General features: G+C 38.8%; 1 protein-coding gene across 1 annotated transcript; it reads right to left on the minus strand.

Annotated features, from left to right (window-relative positions):
* Window positions 1–15219: 15219 nt before the first annotated feature.
* Window positions 15220–15648, minus strand: LOC121235613. Its single transcript, XM_041131948.1, has one exon. The coding sequence runs from the start codon at window positions 15646–15648 to the stop codon at window positions 15220–15222; it is 429 nt and encodes a 142-aa protein (XP_040987882.1).
* Window positions 15649–15761: the final 113 nt, after the last annotated feature.

Genomic DNA, 15761 nt, shown 5'->3' on the forward strand with positions numbered 1-15761 from the left:
CTCAGCCAGACAAACTCTAACTCATCGACCAATGGCTCCTAAAACATCTTCATCGGCTAGACAAGCTCCAACTTGTCACCCGAACTCCACGACCATGCAAACTCGTTGCCTAGTACACTACTCGGCCTTAAACCTCCACTCCACGGCCACAACATCGACACATGACTCCATGGCCATGGGCCACCCCTAAGGCACGTTACATGGCCCATGCAACTTGCTCACTGGCCGCGTTCGCTTGGCCACCACATGCACGACTCCAGACACCTCGCGTGTCACATGCGTGCACCATCGGTACCCTGCATGTCGCGTGCGCACCTTGGACGGTCGCCACCTCGGACAGTCGCCACCTTAGCCAAGTGTAAGTGGGCAAACAAAAAAAAGAGAGAAAAAGAAAGTAAAAAGAAATGGAAATAAAAATGAAGAGCAAGGAAGAGAAGAAATGGCAAACAGCAGCGGGCAACTTGGGTCAAGCAGAGGACAAACAGTAGCAAGCAAAGAAAAATGGAAGCAATGGAAATGGAAATAAAAATAAGGAGCAAGGAAGAGAATAAATGACAGACAACAGTGGACAAAAATCAGTCGTAGCAGCTAAACACTCCGATTTGTCCCCCTCAAAACTTCTTATGTGAATTCTATTTTGCTAAGATAACTATTTCCTGTGGTGCGAAACACCAGTTGCATGGCTCGACACGGAATCTCCATCAACTACTTACCTCCTTGTGAGGCACCAGAGGGAAATGTAAGCCTAAAGGTTGCCTTATCAGTCTCGCGGAGGAGTGTCAGTCAGCCTTTAGCTACTTAAATATGAAAACTTACCTTCCTTGTGAGCGTCAACAGGCTGGAGTGGGTCCAGTGACAGACTGCCTGAACAATGTACCTCCATCGGGACCAAAGGGATGAGTGTAATGCCTGAGACTACTCTACCCCTGCCACGATAAAGTGGGGGTCCAGCCCCCCAGGTGGCTCAAAGGCTTACCCCAACTTCCACCGCAACGAAGTGTGGGTTCAGCCCCAGCCTAACCTAAATTTAACATTCATTGCAATGTCAACAGGCGAGAGCAGGTCCAGTCTCAAACTGTCCAAACAACTTACCTCCCCACGAAGAATGATAGGTGAGCAGGCGACTCAACCTCCTCATCTGGGAGAGTGCGTCCTACCCCCTCGACAGCCCGAACAACTTACCCCGACCCCCATCACTATGAAGGAGCGGACTAGCCACATCACTGTCCGAATTACCTTCCCCGCAAGGTATCAGAGTGAAAGGTAGGCCTAAAGGTTACCTTATCCCTACTGCAGCAGAATGCGAGTCAGCCTTCGGCTACCCAAAAACAAAGACTTACATTCCTCGTGAGCATCAATAGGAGGAAGCGAGTCCAGTGAAGGACTACCCGAATAACGTACCTCCTACGGGACCAAAGGGATGAGTGTAATGCCTAAGGTTACTCTATCCCTCTCGCGATAGAGTGCGGGTCCAGTCCCCTGATGGCCCGAAGGCTTATCCCGACCTCCGGGGTGACAAAGTGTGGGTTCAGCGCCAGCTTGACCCAAACTTACCCATCCTTGTGATATCAACGGGCGGGAACAGGTCCAGTTCTAAACTGCCCTAACAGCTTACCTTCCAACGAAGGATGATAGGTGAGAAGGCGGCTCAACCTCCTCATCCAAGAGAGCGGATCTTGCCCCTGACAGCCCAAACAACTTATCTTGACCTCCATCACGGCAAATGAGCAGACCAGTTACATTGTTATCCAAATTACCTCCCCCGCAGGGTACCAGAGGAAAAGGTAGGTGTGAGATCCCTAATTTTTCATGTGTTTAATTCCTTATATTTTATTTAGTTGTGTTATTTTATTTATGTTATTTTAATTTATTTTACTTTATAATTTATTTTGGGCTTGTGTGTAGTTAAAATCTTATTTTTGGGCTGTGTGTGTTTTAATGTGAACCCAACCGTGCATGTTGTGTTAAGACCCAACCCGTGTGAAGTGAAACCCAACCCGTGTGATTGATAACCTAGCTCGTGTGTTTTACTTAGAACCCAGCCCAGCCCTCTTTATTTGGAACGACGCCGTTTTGGTGTGAATCCCTTAGGGTTCCATCATTCCATCTTAATTTTTCCTTGCGCCATGCAGCTGTTCTTCTTCCCCTTTCTTCTTCTTTTCTTATACTTTTCTGGTTTCTTTTCCTTTCTTCTACCTTCTTTCAGATTTTTTCTCCTTCCACTTGCTGTCATGAGTCACTACCTCCCACCATCCACCTCCTTCTTCCATGAGCAGCTCCGTGTCGACCGGTAGTGGACTCCGAGATGCACTGCTGGCCACCGAACCACACGTTCGCGCCACATTCCTTCTTCTCATCCACGGCTTACTCTGTCGTTTTTCGTGTTCTCTACCTAGGTGACACATGGCCACCTTCACTTCCACCTCAAGCTTCCATGCGTATAAACTGTGTTTTTCATCTTCAATCAAACCGCCATACTTGGTCTATAAAAAGACCGAGTTTCTTCAGTTAAATGGATCTAAAAAATTTGTTGGTTTCTCTCTCTCAAACTCGAAATCTTAGTTCCCAAATTTTGTGGTTGCTATCCCGAAAGTGTTAAGCCTTTTTGCCGTATGCACCACTGTGAACCACCGCACACAGTGTTTTTCCTTGGTTGTTTGATCATCCCCGTGAGTCACCCATTTATTTCAACTTGTAAATTGGCCCAACTCGTGAATTGAGAGCTCTTTTGGCACTGAGCATCCCTAAGCTCTGCCGTGTGCCACCGTTGTGCTGCCACCTTGAGCAACACTCCCTCTCGCGCAATCTTCCAGAAATTTCCCATCTTCGTGCGAGTAATTTTCCAACACGACCTGTGAGATTTGAATTGACATTGTAAATGACATTTATTTATGAACTATTGTTTGTTGGAATTGGGCCTTGGGCCGTTGAAGTGTTAGGATTTAATTGCAGTTGGTGTTGGTGTTAATGTTGGGCCTTGGGCCGGATTGAAGTATGAGGTTACGCGTGTAGTTGATTGTGAAACTGTATATTTGAAATTATGGAAATTTTATGTAAATGAGTTATTTACGATATCATCCAATATTTGCTATTGTAATGCATATTTATCGTATTAAATAAATTGTGCTATGAAGTCACGTTGTCTGTTTGGAATTGAGACTGATTATGTGGGTGCGTGTGTATCACGACCCCAAGCCGAGATGGAGCATTATCTCGGTGGAGCTCCTCTGGTCACTAGCGAGCGTAACAGACTGGCGTGATGTCCCATGAGTTGTCACAGGGCAACGACGGGAACGGATGAGGCGGTAACGCTTTCGTACCAATTTAGTGGCCTTTTGCTGGCAAGGTTAGAGGATGTTGGGCCATGTACGCGCCGGAAGCAGAACTGGGCATCGCTCGTTATGAAATCTCATGCACGGACGTTATCCGTGGTGTGACGATGAGAGCTAGGGTGTGCGGACGGTCTATAGGAGAGACCGTGGTACATGCATAATAAAATAATAGTTATGCATAATAAAAAAAAACTAACTACAAGTCTAAAATTACAATCTCATCAAAGATATTAATCAATGTTTCAGCATCTTTTCTAAGGCCAGATGTATCAACAAACTTTAAGAACATTGTACATTTCGGACAATAAACTAGAAAGTTGATTATTGATTGTTGCTTCTGGTTTGTCCAACCATCTGCCATTAGTGAACAATCGGTCTCATTCCAAACCTTCTTAATTTATTGTAAATAATCTTGAACCTCATCCACAGCCATCTTTAACAAATTTCCTCTCAACTCATATAAAGATGGGCCCTTGAATCCTAACCCGATGGCAGTCATGACATCGATAGCTGGTTGATAAAACTTGGATTGAGCCGCATTGAAAGGTAGATTAGCATCATATCACCAGCGTGCTACAACCATCTTTGCTTTTACAATCATCTCATTTGAACACATAGAACTCTTACTTGAAAGTTGGGACCCAGGAGTTGTCTTGGAGCAAAAAATCTACTCAATCCCCCCACTGACTTTCCAGTTCCAGATTTTTTTGACTTCCCCTTACCTTTTGAAAGCTGAGACTGTCCCTCTATACTATTACTATCATCAATATCATCAGATGTTAAATCTATATCGCCTCCAATAAACTTATTTTTCTTTTCTTCTCTTTACTTTTTTCATTTCATCAAGCAAATCCTTCATTTGCCATTTTATATCTTCAGAGACCTTTTTACATGCTTCTACATTATCTGGAATCACAGCTAGATGATACTTCAACCGAGTGATCCCGCCACCTCTAATTGCTTTATTACAATATAAACATTCAGTATTATTTCTTGCCCCTGGCACTGCACGGGCATGGGCCCATGCTGGATCTTCTGATCTTACAGGAGCAAGTGTTGGAGTTGAAGTCATACCACCGGTTGATTGACATCTAGACATTTTTAACTATTAAAGTATAAAAAATTAACACTTATAAGTAAGCCATTAAGAAGAAACTCATCAAATCCAAACATGATTAGCTTTAAAAAAAACACCAAGCATATATGCATCCTAGACTCGAACAAGGTTCTTAAAACTACTTAGTTTAGCATTCTCTTTTGGATAAAGAACTATTTTTTAGTAAAACTGTTTTAAAGCTATTGAATTGATCAGAGATTCAAACATCTATAAAAATATAATCTAAAACATCTATAAAAATACAAATAAACACTATAACAATATAATCTAAAACATCTATAAAAATACAAAACAAACACTATAACAATATAATCTAAAACATCTATAAAAATACAAACAAACACTATAACAATATAATTTAAAATATCTATAAAAATATAATCTAAAACATCTATAAAAATATAATCTAAAACATCTATAAAAATACAAACAAACACTATAACAATATAATCTAAAACATCTATAAAAATATAATCTAAAACATCTATAAAAATACAATCAAACACAATAACAATATAATCTAAAACATCTATAAAAATACAATTCTGATTTATTTATTAAAAAAAAAGTAACAAAAAAAATCAAATTAAAAAAAATAATACCGAGACGACGGCAACCGGGCAACATACGACAAGATGGAGGAGACGACAATGCGAGCTAAGGGACTGCTGGCTGGCCGTCTAGGACTCGGGTGCGCTGCTGCTGCCAGATGAAGGAAATCGCCTGAAAGTGGAAACTGAAAGTCCGAAAGCGGCTGAAAATGAGAAATCGAAAAAGAGAGAAGCAAAACCTAAGGTATATGTTACGTGAAAGTCCAAAATTTCCCCTAAGAGTTTACTAAAATTTAAAAAATGCCATCAAACCAACTGCTAAATTTCGTACTGGCCAAAACATCAAATATTGGCCGGTATAGGACTGTACCGGTCTGTACACCCAGTATTTTGACCGGTACGGAATGGGTATATTACCGGTACCAGCCGAGTGACCGGTACATTACGGTACCAAAAACTTTGGTATGCTTGCTGCGAAACTTAGGTGCATAGAGGGCAGTGATTGCTGCTATTACTGCTGTTACCGCTTGATGGGCATTAGCCACATTATTGAATATGGGAGGGAAAGAAAACAAGGTGCATGTGTGGTTAAGAGCAACTAGAGATTAACTTGGATTTGAAAATAAAAAAAGGAATCCACCATAATGCACGAGGTTGAATAATCTATATGATAATAATAATAATAATAATATAAAAGACGTGGACTTAAGAATTTTAATGTGAAAAGGGACTCTAGATTTGTAACCCTAATCCGTTTGAAGTTGATAACAAATATTTTAAAAAAAACATGGGCTGGATCCTCGTAAATAAATTGGGCCTGTAGCTGAAACCCATATTTACTCAACAAAACTCAAGTGAACTTTTCATCCATATATAAAATAAATAAATAAAATTCGAGCACGAGTTTTGTGTTGGGCCTGAGTGTTACATATATATTTTTTAAGATATTGTCGTTATTAATAAATATGGATTTTAATTTTTATGTAAAATTATGTTAATTAGATCAAATGAGTTATGTGTTTTAGTTCAACTCATTTACATGAAACAAACGAGTTTAAATGAGTCATGTCATATTAACATATTTCTAATTAATTATTAAACGGGTCAAAATGGGTGATACAACTGACCTATATAATCAAATGTTCATGACTTGACACAATATGAACACGACTCGAAAATACGATTTGCCACCCCTACTACCATCTTTACCTCCAGCTGACAAAGAAATAAATGCTCAATCAAAGCCTAAGGTAATTTTGGATAGGCGCATTAAGAAACTTGGGAATCAAGTAGTCGCAAAAGTACTGATTAAATGGAGTGGCACCTTACTTGAAGACAGTACCTGGGAATCTTTATGGAAGTTTGCGAGTGCTTTGGGCTGCGTTTGGATGTTGAACTGAGTTGAGTTGAGTTGAGATGATAAAATATTGTTAGAATATTATTTTTTAATATTATTATTATTTTAGAATTTGAAAAAATTGAATTGTTTATTATATTTTGTGTTGGGATTTGAAAAAATTGTAGTGATGAGTTAAGATGAGTTTAGTTTCCAAACGAAGCTAAGTGCTCGTTTGAGAAGTGAGATAAGATGAGAATTTTGTGAATAATAGTAAGATAGTTTGTGAATAGTAGTGAAATATTTTGAGTTGAGTATTTTTTAGATTTTGGGAAAGGAGAGAGAAAAATCTGAATAAAAAAATTATAAAGTTAAAAAATATTATTAGAATATAGTTTTATAATATTATTTTTGTTTGGAAATTTAAAAAAGTTAAATTATTTTTTATTTTTTGTTTGAAAGTTTGAAAAAATTGTAATGATTAGTTTGAAAAAGTTGTAATAATTAATTTGAAAATTTTGTATTTAAATTATGTTTGGGAAAGAGATGGGTTGAGATGAGATGAGAATTTTAGGATGAGAACTATTTTCAAACAAGCCTTATAGTTAGCTTTGTGGGCAAGGCTTCTTGAAGTTGGGGAGAATGTTAAGGGTGAAGGTATACTACAAGTGAGAATAGAAGAAATTAAGGAATTCAGAAGAAATATGATCGAGATGTGAAGTGTTGGAGTTGAGTGGGTTAAACGATGCGTTAGATATAAATGAAATGGGGTGTTTTACTCATACAAGAAATGAGTTAGTTGGTAGTTTATAAAATGATGTTTTTCGGTATTTTCTTGTGTATGAGAAAATGCAGTGTGCTATATATGTTAGTAATACGAGCATTTTCTAATCTATTGTATAAAGGGGCGCGAGAATGTAAGAAAAAGTCATATGAGAACTTGTATGAAATACTTTTGGAGGTTGGATTATCCTCGAAATGATCCAAGATTGTGATTCTTGATTCTTCATTCCATTCTTGCTCTTCTTGATTTTCTTTCTTTCTATCTTTCGTTCCTTGTAATTTTTGAATCCTAAAACACCCATAACAGAGAGCACCTGAAAAAGCAAGAAAAGCACCAAAGGGTAGACCTTGTTGAACTTAGTATTGTCAAACCCTAGATTCTTCTTCCAAGATTTAGAGATTGAAATGTGTGAAAGAGAAGTAGAAGGCATTTGCTTTGCTTGAGAATTCATACAGCCAAAAGAATACAAATACCACTTAAACTCGTCTGCACCGAACTCTATTTGCGACTCGAAATAGATCTGCACTGAAACAAATACCACCAAACAGATGAGAGAATAAGCAGATAGAGAGAAATCCACAACAACCCAAATTGTCCCCTAGGGTTTTGCTATTACGGCTAGAGAGAAATTCCCGAACAAAAAAGATTTTAATATTATTATAATAATGACCACTGACACATCAACATGAGGCTAAAACCATGTATTTTGTTATGGTCTGTGTAATTTGTAAATTAAGACCTCCACACTTACGCAAATATTGGATGAGAAACTGATTGATTTCATTCATTTGCTTTCTGAATTTAAATAGAAAGGTACAAAATAAACTCACTCAAGCACGACTATAACAGCCCAACAGGCTAACCCATGTCTTACCAGGATATAACCCACTTAAATCAACTGACCCACTAACATAGACTTGGTCCAAAGCTTAACAAATAACAAATAAAGCAAATGACGTAAATAACCTTGACTCAATAACAAAAGACAAAGCAAACATAACCCTAATACAACCATCCGAAATTCATTGAAGTCTTCAAATTACTCATCAACCGTTGCACATAACAAGGTCTGGATAGCGCCTGGTTATGGTTTCGAGAGATTCCCAAGTTGAGTCCTCCTTCATTGTTCCCTCCCAATGAACTAAAACCTCCACCCCTGCACGATTTTCTTTCCTCAAAAGCCTCCATTGTATCTCCTTCTTAGGTTTCGGCGCTAGGGTTCCTTCTTAAGTCATAATTGAAGAGATGGCAAGGGTTGAACTCCGATTTCTAGCTTCCGTTTTAAGCAAGAAGTGTGAAAAAGGGGATAGATGAGGGAATCAGTGGGCCACTCGAGCTCATAAGCAACTTTTCTGATTCTGCGCAGGATCTTGAAAGGTCCATAATACCTGGGTGCAATCTTGAGGTTCCTTTTCATCGATGATGACATCTGCTGGTAAGGACGAAATCTGAGGTAAACCCACTCTCTATCCTTGTATTCTCGGTCTTTTTTTTTTTATCTGTAAAAGACTTCATCTTTACTTGTGCATTTTGCAGGTTTTCACGAACTAGGGTAGTTATGAAGTCACAGCTTCAAAGCTCATCATCAACAGCTTGTATCTTGGTTGAGCCCATTTTGTAGGGTAACTTGCGTGGGGGAGGTTGGCCATACATTGTCTCAAAGGGTGAAATTTTCGTTGAGGAATGGGTTGAGGTATTGTATGATTATTCTGCCAAAGGTAACCACCTTACCCAATCTTTTGGTCTATCACTGGAAAAACACCTTAAATAGCATTCGAGCACCTTATTCATTCCTTTTGTTTGCCCATTTGTCTTCAGGTGATATGCTAAACTAGGTAAGACTTCTATTCCACTGATTCTTAATAGTTCCTGCCAAAAGTGACTTGTAAACACTGGATCACGATCACTAACAACGCTCTGTGGAAACCCGTGTAATTTAAACACATTATCAATGAAAACCCGTGCAACAGTTAAGGCTGTGTAGGGGTGATTAATAGTCATGAAATGAGCATACTTACTTAATCTATCTATCACTACTATTATGATAGTTTTTCCACCTCAATAAAACCCATACTAATATCCTCCCAATTTTTTGAAGGAATAGGCAAGGGTTGAAGCAACCCCACTGGATGGATGGCTTCAACTTATTCCTCTAGCATATGTCACATTCATGCACAAAGGCTCAAACATCGCTTCTCAACTCAGGCCAAAAAAAACTCCATCTTTACTCTAGCTTGTGATTTATTCACCATTGTGTGGCCCCTTAATGAACTGCTATGGATGCTACAAGATTTGCTACTGGAAATGAACCAAAGATCCAAGATGAAGCCTCGCTTTATAAAAGAGGAGCTCATTCTGAATTTGGTGAAGAGTTGTGTCCAAGATCCCCTGATGGTAGTGGCTAATCGGTTGTTGCAACTGGGGGTCTTAGGGGTAAACTTTCTTCAATTCATCCATCCATTTTGCTTGCATCAATTGACTGCTTGAAGATGAAGGTTTGGTTGTGGTTATGTTTGTTTGGTTTGAGGTGGAGTTGTGGGAGTTGGTTTGGGTAGTTATGGATTGGTTGGAAAGGGTTGGTGAATGGGAAAGCTGAAATGAGGGTAGTCTAGATAGGGCATTTGCTATTGTGTTTGTTTTACCACTTTTGTATTCCATTGTGAAGTCATACCCTAGAAGCTTAGACACCCATTTATGTTGGGTTAGAGTCCCCACATGCTGCTCTATCAGATATTTTAATGCTTGCTGATCTATTTAAACCTTGAAAGACTGCACCAACAAGTAGTGCCGCCACTTCCTTACTACCATAACTAAAGACAGTAATTCTTTCTCATAAGTAGATAGGTGAAGATTCTTACCGTTAAGTGTCTGGTTAAGATATTCAATGGGTTATCCTTCCTGCATTAAAATAGCTCATAGGGCTTCTCCTGATGCATCACATTCTACAATAAAGGTTTTAGAGAAATTAAGCAATCTTAAAACAAGGGGTCGTACCATTGCCTCCTTGAGTTTTTCAAATGCTACTTGTGCCTTCTCAATCCATAGAAAGACATTTTTCTTCAAAAGAGCAGTAAGATGAGCTGTGATGGCTCCATAGCTTTGAACAAACTTTCGATAGTACCTCGTCAGGCCTAAAATCCCCTTTAGGGCCTTGAGGTTCTTCAATATAGGCCAATTTTGTATTGTTGTAATCTTCTAAGGGTCAACCCTTACTCCTTCTTAGGAAATCAAATGTCCCAAGCATTCCACTTTTTGCTGCCAAAAACACATTTTGATTCCTTTGCAAAGAAACTTCCAAGTTTTCAACGTTTCCAACACAATTGAGAGATGTTGTAGGTGTTCCTATAGAGTCTTACTATAAATTAAGATGTCATCGAAGAAAACCAGCACAAACTTCCTTAGGAACGACCTAAAAATTTCATTTATCACTCATTGGAAAGTTGAATGGGGCATTGGTTAGTCCAAATAGTATAACCAAAAACTCATAATGGCCATCGTGAGTTCCAAAGGCAATTTTAGGGATATCATTAGGATTTATCCTGATTTGATGGTACCCCGAACACAAATCAAGCTTAGAAAATATCACTGCACCATATAATTCATCAAACAATTAATCAATGTTAGGTATCGAGTACTTATATTTAATAGTATCCTTATTCAGTGCACAATTACCCATACACATATGCCATCTGCCATTTGCCTTCCTTACTAATAACATGGGAGAAGAGTAAGGACTTTGACTACTTTGTATAATTTCTGTTTGTAACATTTCAGCCACCAACCTTTCTATTTCCTTTTTTTGGTAATATAGATACCAGTAGGGCCTTACACAAGTGGGCTTGGCCCCTTCCTACAATTATATTTTGTGATCATAGCTCCTAGGAGGAGGCAACTCTATAGGTTCAGCAAAGACTCCCTGAAATTTTTCGAACACCTATTTTACTGCTGGTAACACAGCCCCTTGAGAATCTCCTTTAACTCCATCCAAAACTTGGAGCCATAGGCCCTTAGTTGTCCCCTTTTTTTAGCTAGTTAATGTGTTCTTCCACATCTCCTATTAGGTAATTTAAGCCTTGCAACTTAACTTTAATATCACCCAATGAAAATTGCATGGTTAAATCAGAAAAATTCCACAAAATAGACCCTAAACTCCTCAACCAATCAACCCCCAATACCACCTCACGCCTACCAAGTGTTAACACATAAAGATTAGTAACAAATTGTAACTTTTGTAAAGTAACGAATGCAAGGGAGGGTAGCACCATTTGCAAGTCATAACTGTCAAATGACTATCCATCATTGATAGTTTAGCCTTTTTTGCTACATATGGGTCAAGAAAACTATGAATACTACATGTATTAATCAAAACCATCACCTTTTGATTGTTTATTTCTCCTTGTAGCCGCATAGTTCTTGGTGCTAGAGATCCTGCTATGGCATGTAAAGAAATGCCCAGCAATTCCCTTATTTCTTCTCCCTTGGTTTCCTCCATTTGCATAACATTCAAAGTTCCATCTGTTTCCTCCAGTTCTTCTTCCTCTTCCATCCCTATTCCTTCCAATAGAAAAATTTTGGGGCGACTGTATCTGTGCCCTAGTTGGAACTTCTCATCACAATAGTAACATAAACCCCTCTCTCTCCTTTGCTACATTTGAGTGGGTGAGATTCTTCAAATGGGTAAAGTCGGTCTTTTGGTTGTGTTGTAAGGGGCTGAGTTTGGATATTGGTTTTTGGTATCAGGTCTGCTTGGTGGAGCTGGTAGTTTTAATATTGATGCTGGTGGTGGTAGTTTGAGGGGTGAGGTTTGGTTACTGGTGTTTTGAAGTTGGATTTTGGGTAAGAAACCACAGGTTCTTCTAAGGACCTCCTCTTCTTATAACCTGGCTAACCGAATGCTGCAGAGAGTGTGTTAGGTTTAAACATAGTAACAATAATTCTGAGATCATCCCGAAACCCACTAAGTAATGTACTAATACGAAACTCCTCCGTTACTCTACTAATTTTATTAGATAAGGCTTCAAATTGGGATTGATATTCCTCCACAGTAGTGGTTTGTCTTAATTTGGTAAAAGCTCCCACAAGATCCTCATAGGCTGAGGGTCCAAAATGTATTGTTAGCACTGTCACAGAGTCCTCCCATGAATGCATTAGGCTTGAGTCCATCAACCAACTGTAGCAAGAGAGGGCCTTGCCTTGTATATGAAAAACGCTACTTTGTAACCTTTGTTGATCTGGTGTGTGATAATATGAAAAGAACTGTTGGGCTTTGAGGATCCACTCCTTAGGTTCTAACCCATCAAACTTAGGAAAATCCAACATGTGTCCTAACTTGTATACCTCCACTACCCTCAAACAAAGGATTATTACTTACCTTAGTGTGAGAATTATAAGATCCTTCTCCAAATCTTAGGTTCCCAGCCACCATTGCCAACTACTCATAGGTGGATGCCAAATTGTTGATATGTTGTAATACTGTTTCTAACAAACTTTTCTATTTTCTTACTCTTCTCGTAGGTACCCCTTCTCCCGCTTCAACACTGCTACTACTTCTGCCAGCTGAGCTTGGCAAGTATCTTTCGCCATGTCGCAGGAACGTGGCTCTAGGACCACTGTTATGCTCTGTGTAATTTGTAAATTAAGGAACTATAAAGTCTGTAGGTCATTCGAGGTGCCCAAGGCCTCCACACTTACACAAATATTGGATGAAAAACTGATTGATTTCATTCATCTATTTTTTGAATTTAAATAGACATGTACAAAATAAACCCACTACAGGACACAACTACGACAACCCAATAGACTTAGAGCATCCCATCCGGATGCCTAAATTACTGTTATCCCTAAAATTTAGAGATCAAATTTAGGGAAAGTTGAAAATGAGCCTCCTATCCCATTCCCTAAATTAGGGATTTGTTTTAGGGAATCTACAGTTGTTCCCCATATTTGAGGAACCACTGTACATCCTCAATCGACCGAACCCCAAATCTGTTGCCATTGGTCCCGTGTGTTCCTATCTTTCTCTTGATTGCCCTCGTTCGTGGAGGAGGCCCTCTCTCGCACCGTTTGCCACCAGAGTAGTGTTGGGTCCTTAATATATCGGTGGTCTGCCATTCAAAAGGCGACGAATAAATTTTGTGCTAAACTCGTCCAAGTTGAAAGGCTGAATCAAAGTGGCATGACTGAGCAAGACAAAGTATAAGCATCCACTTATTTATTATTGACAGTACTTAATTATCATTTTTATGCATTATGTTTCCTTTATCTTTAATAAGTGGTTAATTATTTGATTTTCATTTTGAATTGGAAGTTTGAAAAAGCGAAGATCATGTACCAATTGCTTGAGAAAACGACCTTTCAATTCGAGTATTGTTGACAACTATTGAAGGACCAGCCGAAATGAAATCAGCATTGCACAAAAGACGGGACAAAGCGAAGGTTGACAATGTCCCCTACATATTCGCATACCTCAGTAGTGGCAACTAATTCACCCTTTGATTTAGTGGGTGGTACAGAGGGCGAGAATCTGAAAACTAATGATGTCATCGAATTGGATAGGCCAATAGGGAGAAAAGCTGAGAAAGGAAAACGTAAGGCCCAAGGCAGGGCATCGGATGAGCTTGTGGAGCTTAGTAAGCGTAAGTATACTCTCCTAGAGGAGTCACATGCTCAGGAGAAATAATTTTTCTGACTCAAGGCCGAGAAAATGACATATGAAAGAGAAATGGAGGGAAATAAAAGTAGACAAGAGGACGAGAGACTGAGGTTGGAGGCGGAGAAACTGGAAATCGCCTGGTGGGAGAGAGAGGAGCGCATAATGTTGCTCGATGTGAGTACGTTAAATGAAGTTCAACAAGTATATTTCCAACAACTTCAAAGAGAGATATTGGCGCGACGCAATGCGTTCGAAAATTAAGGCATTTATATTTTTTGTAACTAAAGTATTATTCAGTATTAATGGTGATGTATTTTATGTACCACTCGCTTGTGGCACTTTCGCACATTTATTGTATTATATAATTTTTACGTTTGCAAAGTTTTATTAAGAAGATAGAAAACGTGGTCGTTGAATTTGAGTCTAACATGGATAGATGTTGCTTGATTACAGCTCGACATTACAAATCCTTAAACTATTACAGATAATGAAAAAATTACAATAACGTTTGAGCATGTTCTTGAACCAAACATGTTTTTTGGAATGGAAATTCTAGAAACTTTCATACATTGTCGCTACTAATGATAAAATAGAGAATCTAACACAACCTTCTCTTTTATTATTGGGAATAAAATTGCCATTGATGTTTAATTAAATCTACTTGTAGTTGATGATGTGCCGAGCTGTCTCTAATTTCATGGTGGTGCTGAATGAAGTTGATAATCTCGTTTGTTGGTTTGCGCGACAATTCTGGAATATCATCATCAAGTTGATTATACTCCATGTTCAGACCTTGACTATCATCACGCTCGTCCTCAATGATCATGTTATGTAGAATAACACATGCTTTCATTATATTTGTTAGGTCATTGACTTTCAATAATTGGGAAGGTCCACGAACGATTGCAAATCGTTGATGAAGTATCCCGAAGGCACGCTCGACATCTTTTCTTGTGGATTCTTGTGCTGCAGCAAAGTTTTTCTTCTTATTCTCTTGGAGTGATGGAATCGTTTTCACAAACGTCACTTGGGATAAATACCATCGGTAAGGTAGTACCTCATAGTGTAGTCGTTGCCATTGATTGTGTAATTGACTTGTGGAGCACGCTCTTGGATAAGTTCCGTGAAAATAAAAGATCTCTCTAGCACATTAATATCGTTATATGAATCGGGCATACCAAAAAATTCATGCCATATCCGGAGATCATATGAAACAACTATTTCTAAAATAATAGTTGGTTCACGGATGTGGCTAGAGTATATACCTTTCCAGGCAGCGGGTCAATTTTTTCACTTCTAATGCATGTAATCAATGCTTCCCAGCATTCATGGGAATCCCCGTTGTTCATCAACCACAAGCAATCGAGCAATATCATTGGTATTTGGAGACTACAAATATTCATCTGAAAAAAACAGTTACGATTGTCTTGCAAAATGTTTTGAGGTTCTACATTACGGTGCTTTCTCTAATACGTATGTATTCATCCATAAAATTTCCATTAATCCTATATGCCAGCATTCTAAGTACTGCAGTTATCTTTTGCATAGAAGATAAACCGAGTCTTCCGGCATTATATTTTCTCTGGACGAAGTAGGGCTCGTAAGCTTCTACCTCATTTAGAATACGGAGAAATAGGGGACGACTCATCCAAAATCTCATTCGAAATATATTATAGGGATATACTGGATTTTCTGCAACATAGTAGTGGAAAAGGCGCTTGTGCCCTTGAATATGATCACACCGAATAAACTTACGACGTTGGCGATTGCCACGATGTCTCGATGACTCTTCATCAGCCTCAGCATTAATAACAGCATCCAACTCATCATCAGATGACAAGTATGTGAGCAATTTACGAAAGAAAGAATAAACCATTTGTTGAAGGGAGTTGGAGATGAGACTTGGGTTTTTGAGAATATAAATGTAAGCATAATGCGTGTTTATAGAGGAATTGTTACATATAAGATACAAAATTTTACCGTTGGAGA

This window comes from Juglans microcarpa x Juglans regia, chromosome 6D (assembly GCF_004785595.1).
Source record: "Juglans microcarpa x Juglans regia isolate MS1-56 chromosome 6D, Jm3101_v1.0, whole genome shotgun sequence".
Lineage (NCBI taxonomy): Eukaryota > Viridiplantae > Streptophyta > Magnoliopsida > Fagales > Juglandaceae > Juglans > Juglans microcarpa x Juglans regia.